The following is a 22,731-nucleotide window of genomic DNA, read 5'->3' as shown; positions in this document are numbered from 1 at the left end:
TTAGCACTTCAGCAAGAGGTGCGAGTACGAGTTTTATTTTAGGTCAAAACCCCCCTGACCCTTTTTTTTGTATTGCAAATGCTTTTATAAACCTACATTAAAATCTACAGAACATATAATATTGAGAAATCTAAAAACATGAAATAGCACTAAACAAAAAACAATCGGCAATAATATTCATAATTGCAGATTTATTGTTAGTGGACTAGATCTATTACAAAATTAATTACATGGCTAATCTAAACTAATTGATACTATTCCATTTTGCATATGCTTTTTATTATTATTATTATTTTGTAAAAAGTTTTTAAAAATGTTTTTCTTGTTTAATGAACTTATTTGTGGTTGGATTTATTGCATTGACAGCAACTCATTTGTTTGGTTTGTATTTCTAATTCACTGTTTGTCATATACTATTAGGGATACTGTCATACTATTCATTCGTAATATATTTTTTTCCTGCAGCCACAGATTACACGTAAGCAGACACTTATACGAACGCAAGCCTTAGAGGGCACTTCGCCACCACCAGAGTCATTCTTCAGCCAAATCAGATCAAATGGACCAGCCAGTGATAGCCTTTTAACAAATGGGACAGCTGAGGGAAACAAGGGCACCAAAAACAAATACCAGTCTTCATCTCAAGAGGCTAAAGAATATCTGTTGACTTCACACAAGGTCTCCAGTGTAAGCTTGACCACTGATTGGGCTACACATTTTTTTTTAACTTTACTTAATTCTTACTTTACTATTCACGAGAAGTATTAAACATTACTTTGGGGTTTTTGAAAGTCTGTAATTTAAAGGCCCGAATTCTCTCCTCCCCCCCTCCTTTTTTTTTTTTTCAAATTTTTAATAAGTTAGGATAATTTTCATTTTCAAAGAAAGTTTTTGAATTCCACTGAAAATGAGATCTCAAGCAACTGGTAAAGAATTGTCTAGTGTGAAGTGTTCTTTTGGGTTGATTCTCAGTTCTTTACAGCCATAGTGCTAGCAGTATAGCCCTTCAAAACAATAAATGCTTTAATATCTTGATCGAATTTTCTACAAACTGCAATGCTTTTTAATCAAGCAGTAACACCTTTTGACTTATCTAATATCATTATCAGTTAAGTTTGTTTTTTTTTTTTTTTGCTCAGTGCCAAAACTGTTTTGCTATTTGAACAGTAAGTTCCCTCCCCACTTCACATATCTATGTATGTATATATTTATTGAATCAACTGTTATATTTTCTTCTAACTTTTTTCGTTCAGGATTCTGGTCTCGGTACACTTGACAACAATGATGGTTCCAGTGATACTTCAGTTTTATCTAGAGGTGTGGCTTCTGTTTTGTCTTCTACATAAAACCTATTCTTTACAGTGATCATTTTTGGTGTTTAGTTGTAATCACTATGTATTATGATTATGTATATAAACTGTTGTCTAATGATATATCAATCATCAACTTTCAGATTCTAGTCTAGAAAATGCCTCTTTAGATTGTTATAAAGATTCTTCTGGTGTTAATATACCCAAGTTTATTAGAGAGACTCTACTGAAGGGACCAAAAGATAAAAAAACTGTTTTAACAATAGAAGCTCAATTGTTAGATTTTATCAAAAGTGACGGGTAAGTTGTGCCCACATTCCAAGTGGGAGAGGTTTACAATTAATACAGTAGCTTTATTTAAAATGTATATATTTTGAGGCTTTAAATAGCATTTTATCTGGTTAAGTAGTTAAAAGCTATTTTCCATAGTCTTACTGATAGAGTAGTATATATGGCCAGCTTTCTCTGGAGTTTCACAACTAATTCCTATAAGAGTGGATGATCATCTCTCTGGTTTGCTTTTCATATTGTGATTTATAAACTATCAGCGCAACATATAGGACCTTTCTGTGGTGTGTTCATTCTTACATATTTAGTTTGATTTGAAACCTCCAGTCAGGTACCCCTGAAGACAAGTGAAATGACATCCTATGATCGTATGATAGTTCATCGCCTGTCTGCTTACCTTGGACTAGACCACAATGTGGATACAACAGGCAAGAGCGTGGTTGTTAACAAGACAGACAAGACCAGAGCGTGAGTGTTTCTTCTTAACCAAAGTTTTATAGTTGACCTCATAATATCAGACACACCATACTTTAACTTGTAAAAACAATTTTTGTGTTATAGCTGAGCCAAAAGTAATTCTTTGAACTTTCTCTTATCTATATATCTATATTGTACAAAGTTAACATCACACTGAAGAAAATAAAAATGCCTTGCAGCTAGAGTCAATTAGAATCTTATTGATGCTGAATTAACTGTTTTTGCTTTCTCCCTCAGTGTCAAGCTAACAGATCTAATTTTAGGAGATGTTGGTGAGGAACCAAAGAAGAAAATCTTGTTAAAAAAACCTGCTAGTCTAGATGAAAAACATGTAAGTACTGGAGGTATTGCATAGCACAATTTCTTGGTCTATGTTTATAAACTTAACCCTTTTTTTGGTTTGGCTGTTCTGTGTATTGGACATCTTGCTATTTCCACAGGGTCGACATACCAGCAAAAATGCCTTTGGGTCCCACAGAGCCAAGTCACTAGAAGAAAGGCAACAGTTTTATACAGAAGTAAGGGAGCGCATCTTTAATAAGGGTGAAGAGGTATTACATAATTACACTCTGTAGGGAGATAGGATAGCTTTGTGCTCATGGTGTACAGTGGGGTGGTATTTTATTGTAGACTAAAACTCTTACACAACTTGAGATCTCTAGCTCTGATTTATACCTTTGTCTCTCCAGAACCTTCCCGATGGTATCAGAAATCCTACCTCATCTCATTTGTCACCGTAAGTATTCTTACATTTAATTTCCATATTATATTTGACTTGAATGTAACAAAAAATGCTGACAGTATACAGGGTGGTCGCTAGAAAAGTGGAAAATTTGTCAGACAGCTATTTATTGTTTACAAAGTTGTATAAAGGCTTTTGTTATATATTGCACTTCAGAGCAGCCTCTTAACTTTGAAATCCAATCTCGTGTGATGTTTTGAAGGGTAACTAGTGAGATTATTATTCCAAGCTCATTTTCAAATCATCAGTAAAGTTTATGTGAAGTAAACAATTCTGAAGCTCTGTTAATAAGCTCCAAATGCCGTCATCTGTGACATTTAAATCTGGACCTTTTGGAGCTTGTTATCCATGATCTCATCAGACCTTCAAATTTTCTAGTGACCACCTAGAGATTCATAGAGCAAGCTCGCAGTTTAAAAAAAAATTTTTTCATTTGTATTGGCAAAACAATGTTATGTAGTTGTTAGCCTGTAAGATTTATAGTTTTACGAAGTAATGGAATCTTCACTCCTTTCTGAGGCCATTACTGAGAGTTTCACAAAAGGCAAAATCATTTACATTCCCTATGTCCAGGTACCTGGGATGGGCTGGTTGAATTAAGACAGCCTGTGTATCAGAGTGAAAATTCATATCATTGGTTAGCAGCCTAGTGCTCTACCACAAGGTCCACTAAGTAAATGAAAATAAAATTCACATCATAAAATTTTCTGGTAGTAAATTCTTTTAAAGAACTATAAGTAAATGGCTAAATTGTAAAGAATTTATTTAAATATAATCTTTTAAATAGATTATTAAAAACAAAAAAAGTCACTACCAAGAAAAGAATGTTCTTTCTTTTTTTTTATTGATTTATTACCATTTTACAGTTAAGTGGTAAAGGACACACTAATATATTACATTCCATAGCTTGTTTTCTGTTATCTAAAAAATTGTAATCCTAAAGTTACTGTTTCTACACAGTGATTATATTCCACAAATGAACCATCAACAACGAAGTCAAGATATTGTGAGGTTGACTTCCAAGTGGGCCAGCCAGGAGTCCAGTGGCTACGGTATGGAAAACAACTTAATGCGTAGTGCTAGGCTGCGTGCCAACATGACAAAGTCTCACAGTTATGGGGGCACCGTTCCGATGTCCAACTCTCCAAATCCACATTTGTCTCAACAGTCTGTTAGCTTACACAAGGCTGGTGAGGAGTCCTAGAGAAAGATCTAGTTGTTGTCTGGTGGTGTAACTAGCTGGCTTTACATGTCTTTGATCAGTTTGTACATTAGGAAATAGCTGGTAGACTTGGCTACATTCTGATGCATTTGTAGTAAAAGTATCTTTTTATAGAACTAGAAACTGATGTGTACATTGATGATCATGGATAACTGATGTGTACATTGATGATCATGGAGTATCTTTAATTTGAAAAAAGATCTGAATTAGTCTTTGAATATAATTCAAATTGCAGTGAATTACAATTTTACATGCCATAGATTTATACATTCTGAAGCAAAACTTATTTGTAGACATAATTTTCATGTGTGTCTTTTGGCAGTTAGTCTGTTGTGCTACTAGTACCAGGAAGTTGTATGCTGTTTAGCAAGAGGTGCAGTGGACCAACTCCAATCACATTACCATTGCTTGTCATTCACCTTGCCCTAAAGCCTTAGCAGTGTTGTTTGTTGTAGAAAGCTTTCAATATGAACCCACAAACTTTGTTGTCTTGTGCTGTCCAATTAAAGTACACTTCATGCCTATGTAGATATAAATTCAAATAGATTGTCATTTTAGTCTGTAGCTAAGTCTTTCATTGCTGAAAAATATTCCACTGATTTGATCCACTAATTGATAACTGATTTATTTCTGGTGCAAGAAAGTTGCAGTGTGGTAAACATGGAGAGGTAATTGCGAAAATAATTTTTTTTTTCTACATTTAAATATTTTTTGATTTTGTTTGTAATGGTTTTAGTCGAATTGTGAGTGGTTACGTTTTAGTAAGTTTAATCTAGATCTAACCTGGCCAGTAGAACATGAAAACACAAAGTTTTAAATTTCTTGTTTATTTTAATCTTGATTTCTACCTGTTTAAACTCTATGCAGCTTTAGTTCTAGTCTAGTTTAAAAACATAAACAAGCTGTAAACACATATATATATATATATAAATATAAATATATTTGTATGCATTATTATATATGTATATTTTTTTAATTGACCAAGATATCTTTCTTAAAAGAAGCACAAATTTTCTTGTTCATATATTTTAAGAAGAGCTATGTCAAAAATGACAGCTTTAATAATTTTTTTTTAGTATACATCAGACGATCATCTCTTTCAAACTTGGTGAAATTTTCCATAAAGATCGATATTAGCAACTTTTTGTCTATTGAGCTATTAATGTTTTGTTTTTGTGTGCAAATAGTTTTTTGTGTGTGTGAACATTTCAGATTTGTGGATAGCATAGTGTGGCATAAAAATTATTTTTTGTTGTAACCACCTTAACTCTCGTAACATTTCACATGACATTTTTATTTATAGGCTTTGTAAAAGTTTTCATAGAATATTTTATTGACCTTGTACCATTGCCCTTTTGTGGGTGAGGTATTGAAATTTAACTTTGAGAATAAAAAGTCCTAACTGGCTTCAGTTCTAATAGTGTGTATCAACACAGTTTATTTCCTGATATAATAGATTAGTTAGTTGGCAAGGTATTGCATTTTTCTGTTGTACATGGTTGATGAAAATTTATCCTGACTTTTATTCATGTCCTCTCTTTAGAGTCTATGAAGGATTCTCCGACAGCTCACTATATGGGCCCACCCAGTTTACCTTACACCTGCCCGATGCCTGGTCTGCCCTTGGACCAGTCTCACATGCCCAGGTCTACTCCTGACTCCCCACACACTCAGTGTAAGTACATGTTAATGCAGTTGACTGTGGCAGGAATTGTTTGGAGGTGGTCATTTTGGGCTTATACCTTTCAGTTGGGGGTTATGTTGAATTTTATCGGCCTGTTGTATTTTGTTTTCTATGATCATTATACTGTTGGCATAGTGTCCATTGAATACTTACTGTTGATGTTGATGACGATTGCTAGAAAGCTACACACCATAAAAATCATGAATTAACTAATTTCTAGTTCGTCTACTATTTACTTAAGTGATAATCAATATTAGAGACACAGTTGTTAGCGTTGCTGAGAAATCACATGGACTCATGATTTCTAAAGTTATATTTCTATATATTATCATCACCTCCTTATCAGTTATTTTTTCTTTTCTGGATCGATTGTGTTTGTAGTAGTGTGGTGTCTCTTGAACACAAGTTGTATTAAACCAAATATTCTATCTCCTCTCTCCAGCAATATCATTATATAAATGTTACCATAATTCATACAACATTCAATCTTTATTACTTATATAGACATAGTGTAACCAATTATTTTGATTGAATTAAAATGAGCTAAGTCTTTGATTACTGCTTTGACCTCCAATCCCTCTGATTACTTTCTTTAATGAATAGACTGAAAGAATGACAGTCTTCTGGAATGTTATACAAATAGTTTTGGTTTTATTTCCCAACTGATGAACAGTTTATTTATGATATTCACTCTGAAATAATATCAACAAATCCTCTAAGAAGTTCTGATGGGAAATTGTTTGAGATAGTTTAGTGTTCTAACTTCATCTCAATTTCTAACTTGTTTGATCAGCAGTTAGTTATACAAGAAGGAAAACAAATGCGTTTATGCAAATCTTGGTATTTGACCCAATAGGTGAGCGGATGATGGCCAGTACGATTGAATGTGTGAGAAACTTTCAACTCTTCTTTAAATAAAAACAAAAGCTAGGGCAATAAATGCTTACAAAGATGTATTTGTATACAACAAAGTCTGGCTGGTAGTGTGCGAAGTGTTGAGGTGTTACCGCTCCTGTTGTGTTTTGTTTTCCTAGCTCATCAGTACCCAACAACTTACGCCTACCTGGTCTCCTCTGACTACAGTAGTATACCAGTGGGCAGTCTCATTATCAACCCTCATACAAGTAAGTCTCTTTGCTGGAAGCTCTGCACTATACAAGCACAGCTACTACCTCCCCCTCTCATTTTGTAGTGTAGAGCTCTACATCCTGTTGTGTATCTGTCCAGATGTACATTTTCATTGCTTGAGCAAACCATAATGTTCACTTTTTTAGTCTCTCTTTGCTCTTAGCTGCCTCTAGAGATTGCATTTTGCTTTGTTCTGTTTTTTTTTTTTTTTTAAATTTCATATTTCATTTAGATGTTCAATATTTGAAAACTACAGGGGAGGGTGGATGAGTGGTCTAAGAGCAGTAAAAGTTAAAATGAAGTTTAATGTAAAACCTTGAAAAGAAAAGCTTAAAAAAAATAAAAACTTTATTTTTAATTAAAATGAAAATTAACTAGATCTAGATCTATATTAACTTTTCTTGGATACATTTGTAGGATTTTGGCATTGGGTTAACTTTCCTCTTAAGCTAGTCCTAGCAATATACTTAATTTTGCTCTACACTTGTCTTGTGTTTCCAGATTAACTTGTATTTCTTTCTACTTGTATATTTTTCTTTGTTTCCTATATTTTTGGTCTCTCCAATGTTCCAGCTAGTAGCTTCATTTTCCCCTTGATTATTGTCTGGACCAATGTATCTGTGGTGAATGGCTTCACTGTGACTTTCATTAACATCTAGTCATCTTTCCATATTTCTCTTGACACATGTATACACTTGTAACATAATTAATCTGGTGTATAAATAGTGCAGATTTTTAACTTGCTCACTTAATAATAATGGCACAAACAATGACTCTCCATTAACTTGGTAAATTGCATTAACTTGGTAAATTGCTGTATGGTATTAACAAAAAAATCTGATCTCTTAGCTTCTACTGTCTGCTACATACAATTGTGCAGACTATATTGTGCACAATGTGTAGACAGCAGATGAAATTGACCGAAACCAACTGTTATAGAAGGCCTGAACACTGACCTGCAACGTCACAACCTGTGGGGCAGTTTAGACCAATACCTTGTTGCCACGTCGTACACTTGATGTAGCAACGAGCTATTGGTCTAAACTGCCCACATGTTGTGACGCTGCAGGCCAGTGTTGAGGCCTTCTAAAACGAATGGTCTCGTATTGACACGCTCTCGCTCTCTAATCTAGGTATATATGCACTCTAAAAAAGCACAACAACCCAGACACATTACCATTGTACTTGTCAAGATCACTTTTGTGGAATGGCATCAATTCAGTGAATTGTCTCTGTGCATGGAATTGTCTATTTTGTGTGTGTATGTGTGACAGCAGCTAGCATGTCAACATCCATTAGCCAGCTGGCATTTAAAGAGGGAGAAAAGTTTGGAAAACGGGCTTCATCTAAAAAATAGATTTTCTTGGAACAATTTCTCTAACATTCAAACTGAAAAAATCTCAGATGCAAGCGTTAGGTTCAAAGTTATATGCAAATTTACTGGAAATTAAATCCTGATTGTATATACCAGTACTAAGTAAATGTGTTTGTAGAAAAAATCTCACGATTTAGAAATTTATTTTCATAATCTGGGACCTTTGATGGTAATTATTCTTAAATGTTGTATAGATTTAAGTTTTTTTTAAGTTACAAGTATTTCAGTCAAAATAACAATAAAAATATCTAATTCTAAACTGAATAATTTAAGAATGAATCAAATTTGCATCGTTAGTTTCATAGCTTTTTTTGTTCAACTAGCTAACTTCCCCATTCCCATTCTGTTTATTACATAAGTGTACAAGTGTACATCATATGGTTTCATTATGTTTACTACATAAGTGTATGGTTTCATTGTGTGGTCATGAAAGTTTTACTTTGATCTATTTCCCCATTAGTATGTAACAAAATTGAGTTTACTTATCTACTGACGTGTTAACATTGGTGATGTCCAAATTAAATTCGTGGTTTACTTTAGAAGCAATATTTTCTTTTAAGATGACCAAGCTTTACTAGATTACTGACAGAAGAAAACACCTAATCATTTGTTGGTTAACATTGGTGTCCAAATCTCATCAATCTTTTAACTTGTCTGCATTCAATGTTTACATTAAAATGTGTGTTTTCTAGTGAATGTTGGCATTGAAACTACATGCTACAATATTAAATTCTTGGTGTATTTTAGAAGCTATATTTTATTTTTAAGATGACCAAGCTTACTAGATTACTGGCAGAAGAAAACGTAATAATTTGGTTGTTAAACAAAGAGAATAGAGTGATTATTTGTTTGATGTTTATCAAAATAAAATGCCTTGCACTGTACTAAAAGGTTGTAAGCTTGAAGCAATTGTTTAATGACATGAGATTTATCATTCATATTATCTTTGTAACTTATAGAAACATTGTTTTCCTTGATATTTCAATTTCCAATGAATATCATTCAGAATGGTTCCTGTTTTTTGTTTTTTTACGTACACTAATTGTCTATTAAAGCAAAGAACTTTCTTTCGTCTTTCTGATTACTCAATACCTACAATGTCCATCATTGTTCTTTGCACTAAAACTTGGGCTTATACAACATATGCTTCTTGGACTGCTCTACATTTTTGGGACAACATGAAGGACCGTCAGATCATGTAAAACTTTTAGCTAAACACTCAGTGTGTTGGCAAGGTTAATGTTGTGATTAAAATCTTGATAGTTTTTTGTTTCACCATCTCAGTGTGGCTCCCTACACAAAGCTATCCACACAGCTATGAAGCCTCCATCACGTATGGTATGTATTCTTTACACACTATGGCTTATGGGGAAACCTTCTTTGCTCAGATAATACTTCTGTTTTGTTTTTGTTTAACTGCTTCATGTTTTATTTTATTTTCCCATCTTCCTTCCTTGGTTTTTTTTTCTCCTAGGAGTTAAAGGTCTGAAAAGAAGATTGGCATCATTAAAAAAATATGATGATCACAAGATGTATTTAAAAAAAAAAAATAAGCTGGTGTTTACTAGAGCCCTAATGCATGATGAAAACTGTTTGAAAAGCTATTTTGAAAGTTTGACTCATTTCTTTTTATATCTAGCCCATTATTGAAATTGCGTGCATGACTTTTAAAATTTTCTTACAAATCTTGACACTACTGGAGCTTTACTATTTTTGTTCTCTTGAACATGTTGAGTCTCGTCAAATTTTTAAAAGTTTGAATTAATGTGTCTGATGCATTAATGCTGGAAAGAAGAAACCTTTTTTTTTTCTACACTGCTCATACTGGCATAGAAGATCAGATAGCAAATTGTGAACTCTTAGACCACTGAGAATCTTGAATCGTGATTGAAAAGTAATCTTGAAACTGAAAAGTTGATTAGCTCAGTCAGAACGTTTTATGCTGGGCTGCAACTACAGATGAATGTTTAGTATCTATTCAATTTAGTTCCTCCTGCATGTTGTAGTGTTGATACAAAACAGTTGTAGTTTTTTTTTTGGTTGACATTTCTTTGTTCTTTGTAAATGACAATGATAAAAATATATATATGTATATATCCTATTTTGCCATTTTGGATCTTTGTTTTGCCAAATAACATCATTGCTTGACACAATTCTGTTTTTCCAAGGGAGGTGATCTCTACTTTTCTAGTTCTAAGGGGGAATACCCTACTAGTTTAGTAGTAGTAACTCATTATGCTTGCTACAAATTGTCATTCATGCAGACATTTCTCTTAATGTTCACTTCTATGGTGAAATCTTTAAGAAGCCAATTTACTCACTGCCATTAAATAGTAGTGTCAACTTACTATGCTTGGGTTTTAACCTAGATCTAGCTTTATTTACACTGAGGAAAGTTTACTGCCAGTACATGTTCACAATTTTTATTTTTTTTAGTTGTTTCTTTGTTTTCCAGAAATGACTTTTTACCTTTGCATGTCATCTGGTACTAATTATTACATTTTTTTTCTTCAATGCTTTCTTTTGCTTGTAGCTTTGAAGTCTATTTATAGATAAGTTGAAACATTTCTACTTTTGTAATGTTGGATAATTTTGTTTTTCTGCAGTGCAACCACATGTGAACTCTGATGGCTCACTGTACCACTTCGATCCCAGCTGTCCACCCCCATTTATGGTGGCAGCGCCCCCTCAGCCACCTCCACCCACGCCACCAGTAGGAAATGTGGTGTACCACACTGTAGGCCCTGCCAGCTCGGTGAGTTTTCTGCTTTAATATTATATTATAATGATTGCAAGAATTTCATTGCCCCTGTAAATCATATAAAATGTAAAAAACTTCGCTCTATAGTTTGTATGAAATTTACTGAAAAAAAAATAAATTGGCCACTTCATTGACTTTTGAACATCTTTTGTCAGGAATCAGTGAGTGAACTAAATGCCAGATTGGCTGCCACTACTCTGTCTCCAGTGGAACCTGAGGCCTACACTGTAGGGCAGCCGGTGCCAGTGATGCCCACCACTATACTACAGCACCCACACCCTGTCTACACAGCAACACATCCTTCACAATATGCACAGGTTACTTAAGTTTGCTTGATCTGTAGAGCCTGTTGCTCTGTTAATTTAGTTGTATGGCGTTGAATTGAGATTCCAGAATTAGGCTAGTTCGGCAAGTCTTTTAGAAAGTAAACAAATTTCTTGTATGTTGAAGTTAACACACAAGTTTAACATTCCTCTAACCAGTTTCCATGATAAAAAATCAAGAGATGTGTGCTAGTACATTGGAATCCCTTACAATGCTCGTAATAGATGTATGGAGACTCTTGAGATATGGGGCATGCTGGCTGAGTGGTAAAGCATTTGGCTTCTAAACTGAGGGATCAAGTTTGAATCCCAGTGAATTTTACATTTTGTGATTTTTTGTTGCCGGCCATAGAGAGCTTTGCATCATCTGCCCTGAAAGGTGTACCATATACCTTAAGATTTGGTGAGCTGCTCAACTGCTGCTTTCAATAAGGTCAATGGAAAATAGTACATGTGATAGGAACATTTAAATCTAGATATTATCTTAGACAGATCTGTCACAACATTTACATTCTAAGAAAAATATAATTTTTATTTTACCAATAGAGGAATCTGGTCAACAACTTGTCATCCATATTATTTTTAAGATTCAAAGTGCTTTCACTTTAGTGAAGGCTGGGATTTGTTTTTTTATTTTTATTTGTTGGGGAAATTTCAAGGCAGTTGGTCTTTCTGCAGGCATCAATATCCTTTATTACTGTTGACCCCAGAAATAGGTTTGCCAGTTTTAGAAAAACATAGTACAAAATATGAGCCTATCCTAATGTTTTGTTAATCTCTTCTCTTAGGGTCAGTACTATACCCCACAATCTCCAGCAGCAGGCCAGCAAGTTAGATACGTGACTTATGGATTTCACCCTCAAAGCCAACAACCTCTTTTGCAAGCAACTCCGGTTGAAGGGCAGGGACAGACAACTGTGCCCATGCCTGCTGTTGGAATTCCACCAGTTGCTGGCCCTGGGGGTTTTCAGGTTATTGGGCCTCCTTTTTCTAATGCATCATTACCCCCTGGGCAGGCCACACCTCAGTGTGTTGATCTTTCATCTGTGTATCACTACACAGCTACCGCAGAAACTGTAGTCAGCTCTGCCAATGCAGTCACTGGTTCACCAGTTGCAGTGACTACACCTACAGGACTATTACAGGCATTCAACCTAGGTTATCCCAGCCAGCCTCAACAGCCGAGCCAGCACCCTGTGGCTCATGGCCACCAGGGTCAGTTTACACCGTGTTCAGTCACGCCCACAGGAACAACTTACTATGCTGTGCCAGTCTCTACGCCAACTCCTTCACAAACTCTAGCTCCACCACCACCGTCATCTCATCATTTTCAGCCCCTTCACCAGCAGCATCAACAAACAGTGTTTTATACGCCCTCCAATTTGACTGTTACCCCAGTGAATTATCCAGTTCCAGTGTCAAATCCATCTCAGTCATCCACATCGTCATTTAAAAGTATACCAGCGCAGTACTTAGCTAACAACCTTCGTTCATTGACTCCACCCCAGCAGCAACATCCACAGCATTTACAGCCTTCCTCGGCTGTGGCTGCGGTCTCATCCAATGGCCACCATTCTGCACCATTGACTTTAAACTATGGCCAGCCCATGAACTTTCCAGCCAGTCAGACTCTTCCTCCCCAAGGGGCGAGTCAGCTGGTAACATTTCAAGGTAGTTCTTACCAGGTGCGACCAGTGAGTGCAATGATTCAGCTAAACCCTGCCGTTCAACAGCCACAAATGTCATATCAAATTTACAGACCTGCAGGGAATATAACAGGTAAACTGTGAATGTGGTAGTCTACTCATGCAGCTAGTTAGTTGTGGGAGCTGCTTGGAAACGATGAATAATAGTAAACAGAAAATGTAAAGCTATTTGATATAATAACTACAAAGTTTCACTAATATTTTAATAGAATAGATCGAAACAAATAGTGGATAACAAAAAGACTTCCAATTAGTTCCAGTTTCTGCTTTGAAATTATTTCACTATAACTTGCCCATCTGTTTGATTTTATCATATCTATCTCTTTGTTTTTAACATTTCGCTCAGTTTTTTAGTTTCCGTTTCTCATTCAAACTTATCAGTAACTAAATTAGATATTTAGTAACTGCCATTTTGGATGCTTCTGATAGCTAGAGTTAGTAAAAAAAAAAAATCAAATTGTTGTAGGTAAAATCAGCCCAAGATATGTTGTTGTAGTGGAGATAACAGACAATTGTTTAACTTAGGCTGGCCTGACCTTCACCTAGATTGAACCATTTGTTTTGTTGAAACTTTAAAAAATTTCTTAAAATTTTACATGAGTATTAAAAAGAGTTCTTTTCAATATAAAACCTGTTGTTTAAAATAAAACTTGTTTTAAGAATTTAGAATTATTGTATAATTTTCAGGAACTTAGTGAGCTTACATAAATACAATGTAGGAATGCTGTATTTTGCCCAGAGTGCTTTAAACATGAAAATGTTGAAAAAAAATTTTTTTGTCTAAGTGTGCTATCTTTGTTGTTGTTTTTGTAATTTAACAATGGCTCATCAAACTCACTCTATCTTGTGACCTTTTAATCCTGGAATTTCTCTGCTCAGTTGTAGGATTTGTCAGAGAACATGTAATATAAATTTTATGTTGTTACAACAGTGGTGACTTATAATAATAAATTTGTTTTATGTGATTGTAAGATTTTAAACTGATGACTCAAGGTGCTCTACATAGACAGCCTTCTCTACCTGGTTCCAACCAGCAGCCTAGGCCCAAGTAGGTGACCTGTCTTGTTTTCTTTTTTTGGATTAAATACTTGTAGTAATGCTTGCATTAATTATTAAGCTTATTTTCATTCCATTTGGCTTTGTCTGTTTACATTTGACATCAAATCTGTAACCTTTAGAGCAAAGTTAAAAAACAGTGTTGCAGGGTGGGACTGACTGTGGTACAATCTTTCTTTTTCAAATACTCATCATCCTGACCTTTTATTATTATAGTTGAAACAGATGAAAATAATTCTGGCCACTCCATAACATGAATTCTAACTTGTCTGTTATCATTTGGTATTATATTTTCATTCACTGGCTGTCGATATAAGGCTGACAGGATGTAGATTTTTTAACTTAGTACAATATCAACTTTGTTAATATTATTATATTAGAAATTATGAATATAGAGATTATTTTGGCAAGCAAGGCCCTAAAAATGTTTTAGTTAATTCATTTATGTAAAATAATTATGATAATTAGTAATGAACATGACTTTTTGTACACTCTATTCCTGAGCTAGTAACAAAATGTAAAATGAAGAAAGATACAGAATGCATTAATGCTTAACTTGTAGCTATATCTCTCTCTTTGTCTTACTGATTTGAACACTTGTGAAATCACAAGCTTGTATGTGAACAGCCCAAGGTCCTACCTCAAAACTAGGAGATAGGAATGTCCTTATTGAAATCTTAATAGCTGAGACAATTAAGAGCTAATGCTCACTAATCTGCAAATGTTTTTATAACACTTTTTCTTACCTTGAAGTTTGTTTTTTTTTTTGCAGGGGAAGTAACCCAGCTCGTCAAGCTAAGAAAGGTCAAAAGAAACCTGGAACTCGAGATGGAGAAGACTATCCAGTGGGCCAGCAAAGGAGCACAGCTCCACAGAATGTAGCTCTAACACTGACGCCACTGATCCCTAGTTCTTTACCCCAAACTTACCAACAAATGCCCTCCACTTCTAATAGGTAGGCTTTGCTATTGTGGTGTGCATAAAAATATTTCAATGCTAAAAAAAAAATGTTTCCCTATCAAAGGTCTCAAAAGAAAATAAGTATACTCTATTGCTTTGCATTTTGTTTCTCCTCAGACAGTAAACATGGTGCTTATGGTGTGGCTTGTATAAAGATCTGATGTTAATGGTGCCAGAGTATAGATGATGGAATAAAAGTCACTTTGAGAATAGCTGATTTTATGATTGCAAGCTCAGAAGTATTGTGAAAAATGCTTTCTAAATTAGTCATAATAAATGAAACAAAACAAATTATTTTCAAGATGTATTTGTTAAGAAACTATTACTATAACAGTGAACAATATATATATATATATATATAAATATATAAATACATGTTCTATTTTTTGACTATGTGTAGATTTTAAGTTACCTAACAAGTGAGAGGTGCCACATTGCTAGCGTTTTTGAAGAAGGATCAGATACTTAGTTTTATTACTTGAATGCTGAAAACAAAATGTAACATTTTGAGTTCATAAAATTAACAAGTAAAGATACTTGTCTATCTTTCTATCTTAAAAAGTAAACTTTTTTTTTTGTCTTTTTGTAGACTTTTAGAGATAGTGTCTATATTAAGATATTTTGCTTCCATTTTTGTTTGGGTAAAGAAAAGAAATGTAGAAATTTCTTGCAGTTTGCGCCCTGGACTGTTCTGACTTAGCAATGGTCCTGGGTTCAAACCCTGCCCGCTTCCATCCCCCCGTCGTCCTGCAGGAGGTTTGGACTAGGAAGTAAAGTATTTTTACCTCTGAAGGAACATCCGAAACATGTAAAACATTTATCAACTGGATACCAAAAAAATATTATTGAAATACTAAGCTATCACCATATTATTCAGTGGAACAGTAGAATGCCCAGGTATCTGAGAGTGATTTGATATTGTGATTGCTTTAAACATTCCATGCACATTTTCAAAAATTATTATTTCATAAGTAAATTATAGATCTAACAAAAATCTATTTTGGGGTTAATATAATCATTTGCATCATAAAAAAATAGCCTAAAGCATTTAGGTAAGTCAAACATTATATTTTTCTTAAAAACAAAAAAACCCAACCAACTTTAGTCGTTAGACTAAAACGATGCTGTCTTTGTACTTTAAAAAAATTAATGCTTTTAGAAACAATGTTGAAAAATAAGGCAAAAATCCCTTGAGAGCTAAAAGCCTTGCTTATGTTAGGTCGCCTTTTCATTTGTGACCTCACAGTAACCTTAAGGACCATAGTTAGCATAGTATGTCCATTGTACCTTGTCAGGCATGGGTTATGCCATTCAACTTGGCTATAGCTGTTGACTAACACTAGAGGCTCTAAAGGGATATATAAATGGTGTATGATAATAGAGAGCTTGTCATGCATTTTCTATCATGCAAGGAAAACAAAAAGTCCTCAAGAGAAGTATTGAATAAGCTAGTGGCACCTCCACTTTGCAGTCAGTCTTTCATTGTCTGGTACTGTCAGTCTATAGATGTCTTGTGTACAGAACTAAGTCATTAGAAATAAATAGTCCAACATTGGGTTTTGTTTTTTGTAAGATAACTAGGGTTCAATTAGGTTTGTGTTTACTTGGGTTTTTTTTATTAGCTATAATGTAGGTTGGATTAATTTGATAAATATATAGTTTTTTTTTCCCTTCAGTTACTAATGATGCAGTCATATAAATCTGTTAATAAAACATCTGTAATAGACATTATTTAACAGTAATCCAGTCCTAACGTGCTAAGTCAACTCATTTTTTTTTATATATATACAATTCTTATTTCCTGTTCATGTCAATATGTTTGTTTTTAATTCAAGTAGATCAAAGAATGTTTTCATCTGTTGTTTTAGTTGTCTCTTCTTTTTTTTTTTTTTTAAAGCTTTTATTACAATAAATATTCTAAATCAAATTATTTACATTGATGAGTTTATCTTGTCTTTAAAATGTTACATAACTCAATTAACAGTTATACTTTGTTTCGAGACAGCACATCCCATCATTATGAAGTTACAAATAAAGATTGACACGAGACCTAGTGCGATTTACAAATGTTTCTTATATTCTTTAGTTATGTACAATTTATCTGGTAGACTGCATCTCATTATTTTGAACTCTACTTTAGAGGCTGATGATGCATTATGTAAATCTAAGATGATGGTGTAGTGTTTTATTCCAAAAGAAAAAATAATTTCAAAGTCTGCTTTTGTTGTTTTTAAGGAAAGTATTTGAAGACTTCAAACAAAAAAAAAACTATTTAAAAGTCCAAGTTTCTAATTAAAAACTTGGTGACATCAAATGAATACAAAAGTATTTTAGAACAGAGCCAATTGTTCATGAACTTGTGTTCACTTTTCTTGTACAAAAACAATGTGAATAAAATCTTAGTGACCCTGGTACTTCCCCCATATGTGAATAGGATCTATTTTCTGGGTAGCACTGCTTTCAAAAGTTTTTGTTTGTGTTTTTTTTTTGTTTTTGAGTGAAAAAATGTTGCGACTGAAAAAAAGGAAGGGAAAAAAAAATCTTATTTCTATGATCTTCACATTAACTCATCTGCCAATTATTGGCTTCATTTGGAGCCACACTGCAAGCAGAGACTAATCTTCATTTGCCAAATGTGAGCAATAAAAAAATGTAAATGGTAAGGTGCTCACTATGTATCATATGAGTTTATTTTTATCTCAACAAAAAAAGTTCGTTTTTTTTAACTTTTTTCTTCAAAACAAAAACTTCCTATTTTCAATTCATTGGCTGTGCCAATGTAAATATTCTTCTATTGGTACTCTCTCTAGTTATGCATTGCCTTCCCCTGGCCTAATTGTTTTTCTTACGTACAGATCAAAAAGCTTTCAATGTAGCTACGCAGTATTTTAATCCTATAATAAACATGAGTTTAAATTAATTTTTTTTTTTTTATTGTTTTTTTTTTTTTACATCATAGTCATTTTAAACAATGTAATCTAAAAGCAGCAATCAAAACCTTACTGTTAGTTACCTACTGTCTTCGCAATGTTCACATAGTGGGAGAGGGGCTTGCTACTGACTAGTCAATTTTTCTTTATCCTTGCTTTAAACTAAATATCACATGTTCCAAATTATCTTGGCTTTCTTTCCCTTGTTGAGAACATACCATGTTAATGGGAAAACTTTTTTTTTTAGCATGTGAGTTTTAATAAGTTTGAATTGGTGAGAATTTTTTGAAGATATTTTTTTTGTTCATACAATGTTGAAATAAGTTCATCTGTTTGTTCAACTAATGCACATTTGTTATTTCATTTTAGAGCAGTTATTTTCTTTTTGTTCAGACCAATTAGAATGTGTCCACATTCAACATCTCACTACAATTTAGGTGAATAATGTGTAATATTTTAAGCTGTAAGCTTCCCCCTTTATGGCTAGGTAATTCTTGTATAATTAGATGACTGCTCCTTAGTGCCAAATGTCTCAGAAAATTGCATTATTTTTATTTAACTTTTTGGATTAGTTAAAAACTATTGGTTTGACCTAAAGATAGTACTTTGAATGATTAGAAGCAGCCAATTGCTATTAATCAGGAGAAAAATTTGTTAAACTCTGAGTGAAATGTCTGTTAAATTACAAATGGTGACATTAGTTGCCCTGGTGAAATTCCCTTTAAGCCTCTTTGAGCAAGTGAATTTTGATGGTTTCTGGAACCAACTTTTGTCTTGTGGCCAACATAAATAAAGCATTATTATTGAGAAATTATTTAACGACCCAATCAGAGCTCTGCACTTGTGTGCTGTTTTATCATTTTAACGTTACTAAGACTTGTACTTAACAGTTCTGACAGTCTCAGAAAAATAAGATGTTTTGCTTACAACTGTCTAAAAAAAATAAAACTCAAACTGACAATATGATTGTGTGTTTGACATGAGCTGATGGAGGATTTTCTTTTTTTTTTCCTTGCTTTTAAAAAAAAAAAAAAGATATTTACATATAAACTGTTGGGTGAAAACAAAACTTGGAATATAATACAGCCCCTGAAACAATTTAAATCAAATGTTTTGGATTTATTATGTTTTTTTATTTTAAAAGCTTAATTTCTTTTAGTTAAGAATTTATGGGGCTGTGCAAAAAATGTGGACATTTTTTTATTTCTTTATAAAACCAATAGACATCTATCTGACAATAAAAGTGTAGGTCAGAATTTCAATAATAGTTCATCAGAAAAGGCCTTTAAAATGAAAACATCAATAACATTTCTTAACTGAGTTATATTTTTTTTCTAACTTTTGTTGCTTTGATTTTAAATTTTTTAATTTTAAATCTAATGTATGACATGACTAAAGGAAACATTTTTTCAGCTAAAATACATTTTTTAAAATTTTAATACATTTTTTTTGTAGCAATTTTTTCAATCTCATTGCATCAGAAATGAAAATGAATAATCAATATTTTAATAGTTAATAATCTTCACATATTTTACAACTAATTGTATGACTGATTCTTGACAAATTTCTTCAGATTTGTTATGAAAAAATTAGATGTAGGTTTGAGTTGTTATATTATGTCAACCAATCATTTCTGTAAGTAACTAAAAATATTTTCATTGGCAATATTTGATCTTAATTTGGTATCATCTGTTATCTTAAAATGTATGGTACATATGTTTTGATAAAAAAAAAAAACAATGTTCATTACAACACCTCCCCTTAAAAGGCTTTCATTCTTTACTTTAAAAAGTTTTGTGTACAGCAAGAGAGTTTATGCACATTCTTAAAAGAAGTGAAAAAAAATAATTTGTGGTTAGTTAATATGGTGTTTAAACAAATTAGATTTGGTATTGATTCCTAGTTTTGTGTGTTTATAGTCAATAGATTTGAATACGTTACTGTGTTTGACAATGGTGTCTTTAAATTAGTCTATACACATAACTTAGTTTTCTTAACCATTACTGGTTTGGACATTGACAGTGTTCATAAGAGTTAATTTGGCATGCCTGAGTTATCTTATTGAACCATTTGAACTACTGTGACAGAAGATCTCATCCAATGTGTCATGAGAAGTATAGAGCGTTCTATACCAACTCTATGCTTTTCAAAAACTAATGTACATACACATGAAAAGTTACCTTAAAAAAAAGGGGGGGGGTGCTTCAGTTAGAAACCTTAAAAACACAGACCTTTATTAAAACTGTTTTCCAGCTTCAAGCAACAAAATAATAGAGGGGGGAAGCTTTTTAAATGACTGTTATTTATAGTTTTAAAGATTTTCAAATGAACTGATTCTTAAAGAGGATATTTAAATGCAACTCTCATGATGCTGCTTAGATAAAATTAGATGGATATAATAAAATAATATTCATGTTTTAGAATAAAATTATTTTTATTTTTTTTAGGATTTTCTCAGCTATTTTTGACTTGCAGTTTGGTATTGTTTTAAACTAAGACTGCACACACTTGATCAGAAGTTTCTTTAGGTAAAGACATTTCATCTGACTGAAGGGTATATGGGCCATTGACACTTGTACTGTGTCCAAACTATAGGCTTACTTGCTGAGCTCAACTTTTCAACTGACACACCAACTCTCTTGTGTTCATACTGCAATAATGCCCAGGTGTCCTTGTGTTTGCTTGACCTTGTAGTTTGAATAAAATGTCTGCAGTAACCCTCACTGTTCTATTCATGACTAAGCAGGCTTACTAGTATAAAATGTGTAACAATCTGTAAGACCTAACTTAACATAATACATAACCATGATAGTAAAATGTACTAGTGTCTCAATAAACTAAGCTTTCATGTAATTCGAGGTTGGATTACCATTGTGTCTGTGCTACAGCATTAGTGTATTTTTTTATATCAATTGAAATTGGTCTTTATCTCTTCCTTCTATAAGACAAAATCTGCTTAGTTACAGGTTGTTATTATTTAGTTTTGGTGCCCATATAGTTTCTAGTCTTTTTAAAAAAATATTCTATTTACTGTTAATTTAAACTTTTTTTTTAATTTTTTTTTTTAGTTATTTTAACTTTAAAATCTGTATTATTTCCATTAAGTTGCATCATTGCAAATATTCTTTTTCATAATCCAGGAAACTCAAGCTTTGTTTTCTTAGATGTTTGAGCAAATGTATTTTTTTATTTTTTTATTATTTTTTTTCTTTCTTATTACTATATACTATACAAGTTTGATCTAAGTGACTTAATTTCCAGGCTTTTTTTAAGCATAATAGTATTCCTGAAAATGCAAATCTAGATTTGTGCAAAATGTTGCTTCCCGGTTTAATGTTGATGTGTACATAGATAAGAAAGTACCAAAGGTCTGAATGGAATGACATAGGTCTTTGGCTGAGTTGGATGTACTGTGTGCCTACATACTGGATGTTTCTTTTGAGCTATGAATGAATAAGATGAGGCTAATAGCGAGTAGCTTTATTAGTGACTGTATAACTGTGCTGGATATGGCTGTACATGCCCCTTGTGGCGGCCTGTCAACATTCACTCCAAGTGGTATTGTTAGAAATTTTTATCATTTTGTTTTATGTCTTTACAGTTAGAAACTTTGCAAGATGTTGAAAGACTAAGAAGTTTAAAATTCTTGTAGAGTGACTGAATTGTGAGCTCATTTTGTTGACTTGAGTGATTTCATGGAAGTCAGTGATGTTAGTAGACTAAGAAGTTTAATGTAGAGTGACTGAATAGTGAACTCATTTTGTTGACTTGAGTGATTTCATGGAAGTCAGTGATGTTGGTAGACTAAGAATTTTAAAATTCTTGTTGAGTGACTGAATTGTAAACTTATTCTGAGTGATGTAATTTCTAATTGTGTATCTTCATTCAAAGAATGAATGTATGAGATTTGCATGACTTACACTTGCCTAGTGTATGTGCTTGAACTCTTGCTGAATGGTCCTTAGGGTCTCTATTAACTTATGACTTACAAAATGAGTTCATCTCATCTAGATCTGCACTTGACTTTTCTTGGTTTCTTGTATGTTCTGTTGACATCTTTACTGACATGTTGTAGATGGCCATGTTTAACTTGTTACTGCACCAGTATCAAATAATTCAATGTACAGTAGCTCTTACAACCCCTTACCCCCCTCATTACACATTGCCCTCCCTTCAGCTATCTCTGTTGTGCATTGATTCTTGTAATGAACTATGAGAATAAAAACTTGTCCCCAACAGTTCTTGTGTTCTGTTTTGTTTTGTTTTCAAAGTTTCGATAATTCATAAGAATTAATTTGTCTGAACTTTACAGAAAAAACTTAAGTAGAAAATAACGGTAAAGAACTCGTAGCACAGTCTTATACAGCAATGCAAGCGTATTTAACTAAACGAATTAGTATCATTTTTTAAAAATCAAAATTTGATCTAATCCAAGTTTTAGCTAGGTTTTTATAATTACAAGTTGAAACCAGCCAATATGAGAAGAATGTTTGATCTTACCGAACGAGTGAAAATGGCCATCGTAAGAAATGTTTAATATTACTATGTTATACTGCAAGAAACCCGACTGGCCGAAAACGGCATGCTCCGCGAGACTGACTACACTTTCTTTTGGAAAGGGAAAGCACAGGATGAGACTCGAATACATGGTGTGGGCTTTGCTGTAAAGAACAGTCTTCTTCCCATGATAGTCCCTCCAGTTGGTGGCTCAGAACGGCTACTAAGCATAAGTATGATGACAGCATCTGGAAAAGTCCCTCTAATTATCG

General features: G+C 33.3%; 1 protein-coding gene across 8 annotated transcripts in view; it reads left to right on the top strand.

Annotated features, from left to right (window-relative positions):
* Positions 1–22,200, top strand: part of LOC106050524 (cAMP-regulated phosphoprotein 21-like) — a 47,904-nt gene extending 25,704 nt beyond the window's left edge. For 2 of the 8 annotated variants that reach the window (XM_056003592.1, XM_013205495.2), the window contains 17 exons: positions 466–687; positions 1,254–1,317; positions 1,454–1,610; positions 1,926–2,066; positions 2,313–2,406; positions 2,516–2,626; positions 2,765–2,811; positions 3,778–3,869; positions 5,583–5,714; positions 6,758–6,847; positions 9,511–9,564; positions 10,833–10,981; positions 11,143–11,304; positions 12,099–13,089; positions 13,989–14,064; positions 14,845–15,027; positions 15,150–22,200. In XM_056003592.1, coding sequence (XP_055859567.1) covers positions 466–687; positions 1,254–1,317; positions 1,454–1,610; positions 1,926–2,066; positions 2,313–2,406; positions 2,516–2,626; positions 2,765–2,811; positions 3,778–3,869; positions 5,583–5,714; positions 6,758–6,847; positions 9,511–9,564; positions 10,833–10,981; positions 11,143–11,304; positions 12,099–13,089; positions 13,989–14,064; positions 14,845–15,027; positions 15,150–15,156 — 2,772 coding nt within the window. In that variant the 3' untranslated portion in view covers positions 15,157–22,200. The remainder of the gene's footprint in view (positions 1–465; positions 688–1,253; positions 1,318–1,453; positions 1,611–1,925; positions 2,067–2,312; positions 2,407–2,515; positions 2,627–2,764; positions 2,812–3,777; positions 3,870–5,582; positions 5,715–6,757; positions 6,848–9,510; positions 9,565–10,832; positions 10,982–11,142; positions 11,305–12,098; positions 13,090–13,988; positions 14,065–14,844; positions 15,028–15,149) is intronic. The other 6 variants (XM_056003589.1, XM_056003590.1, XM_056003593.1 and 3 more) reach the window with 6 other exon arrangements.
* Positions 22,201–22,731: the final 531 nt, after the last annotated feature.

This window comes from Biomphalaria glabrata, chromosome 11 (genome assembly GCF_947242115.1).
Source record: "Biomphalaria glabrata chromosome 11, xgBioGlab47.1, whole genome shotgun sequence".
NCBI lineage: Eukaryota > Metazoa > Mollusca > Gastropoda > Planorbidae > Biomphalaria > Biomphalaria glabrata.
Note: the sequence above shows the minus strand (reverse complement) of the source record. Positions and strands in the feature narration are given on the sequence as shown.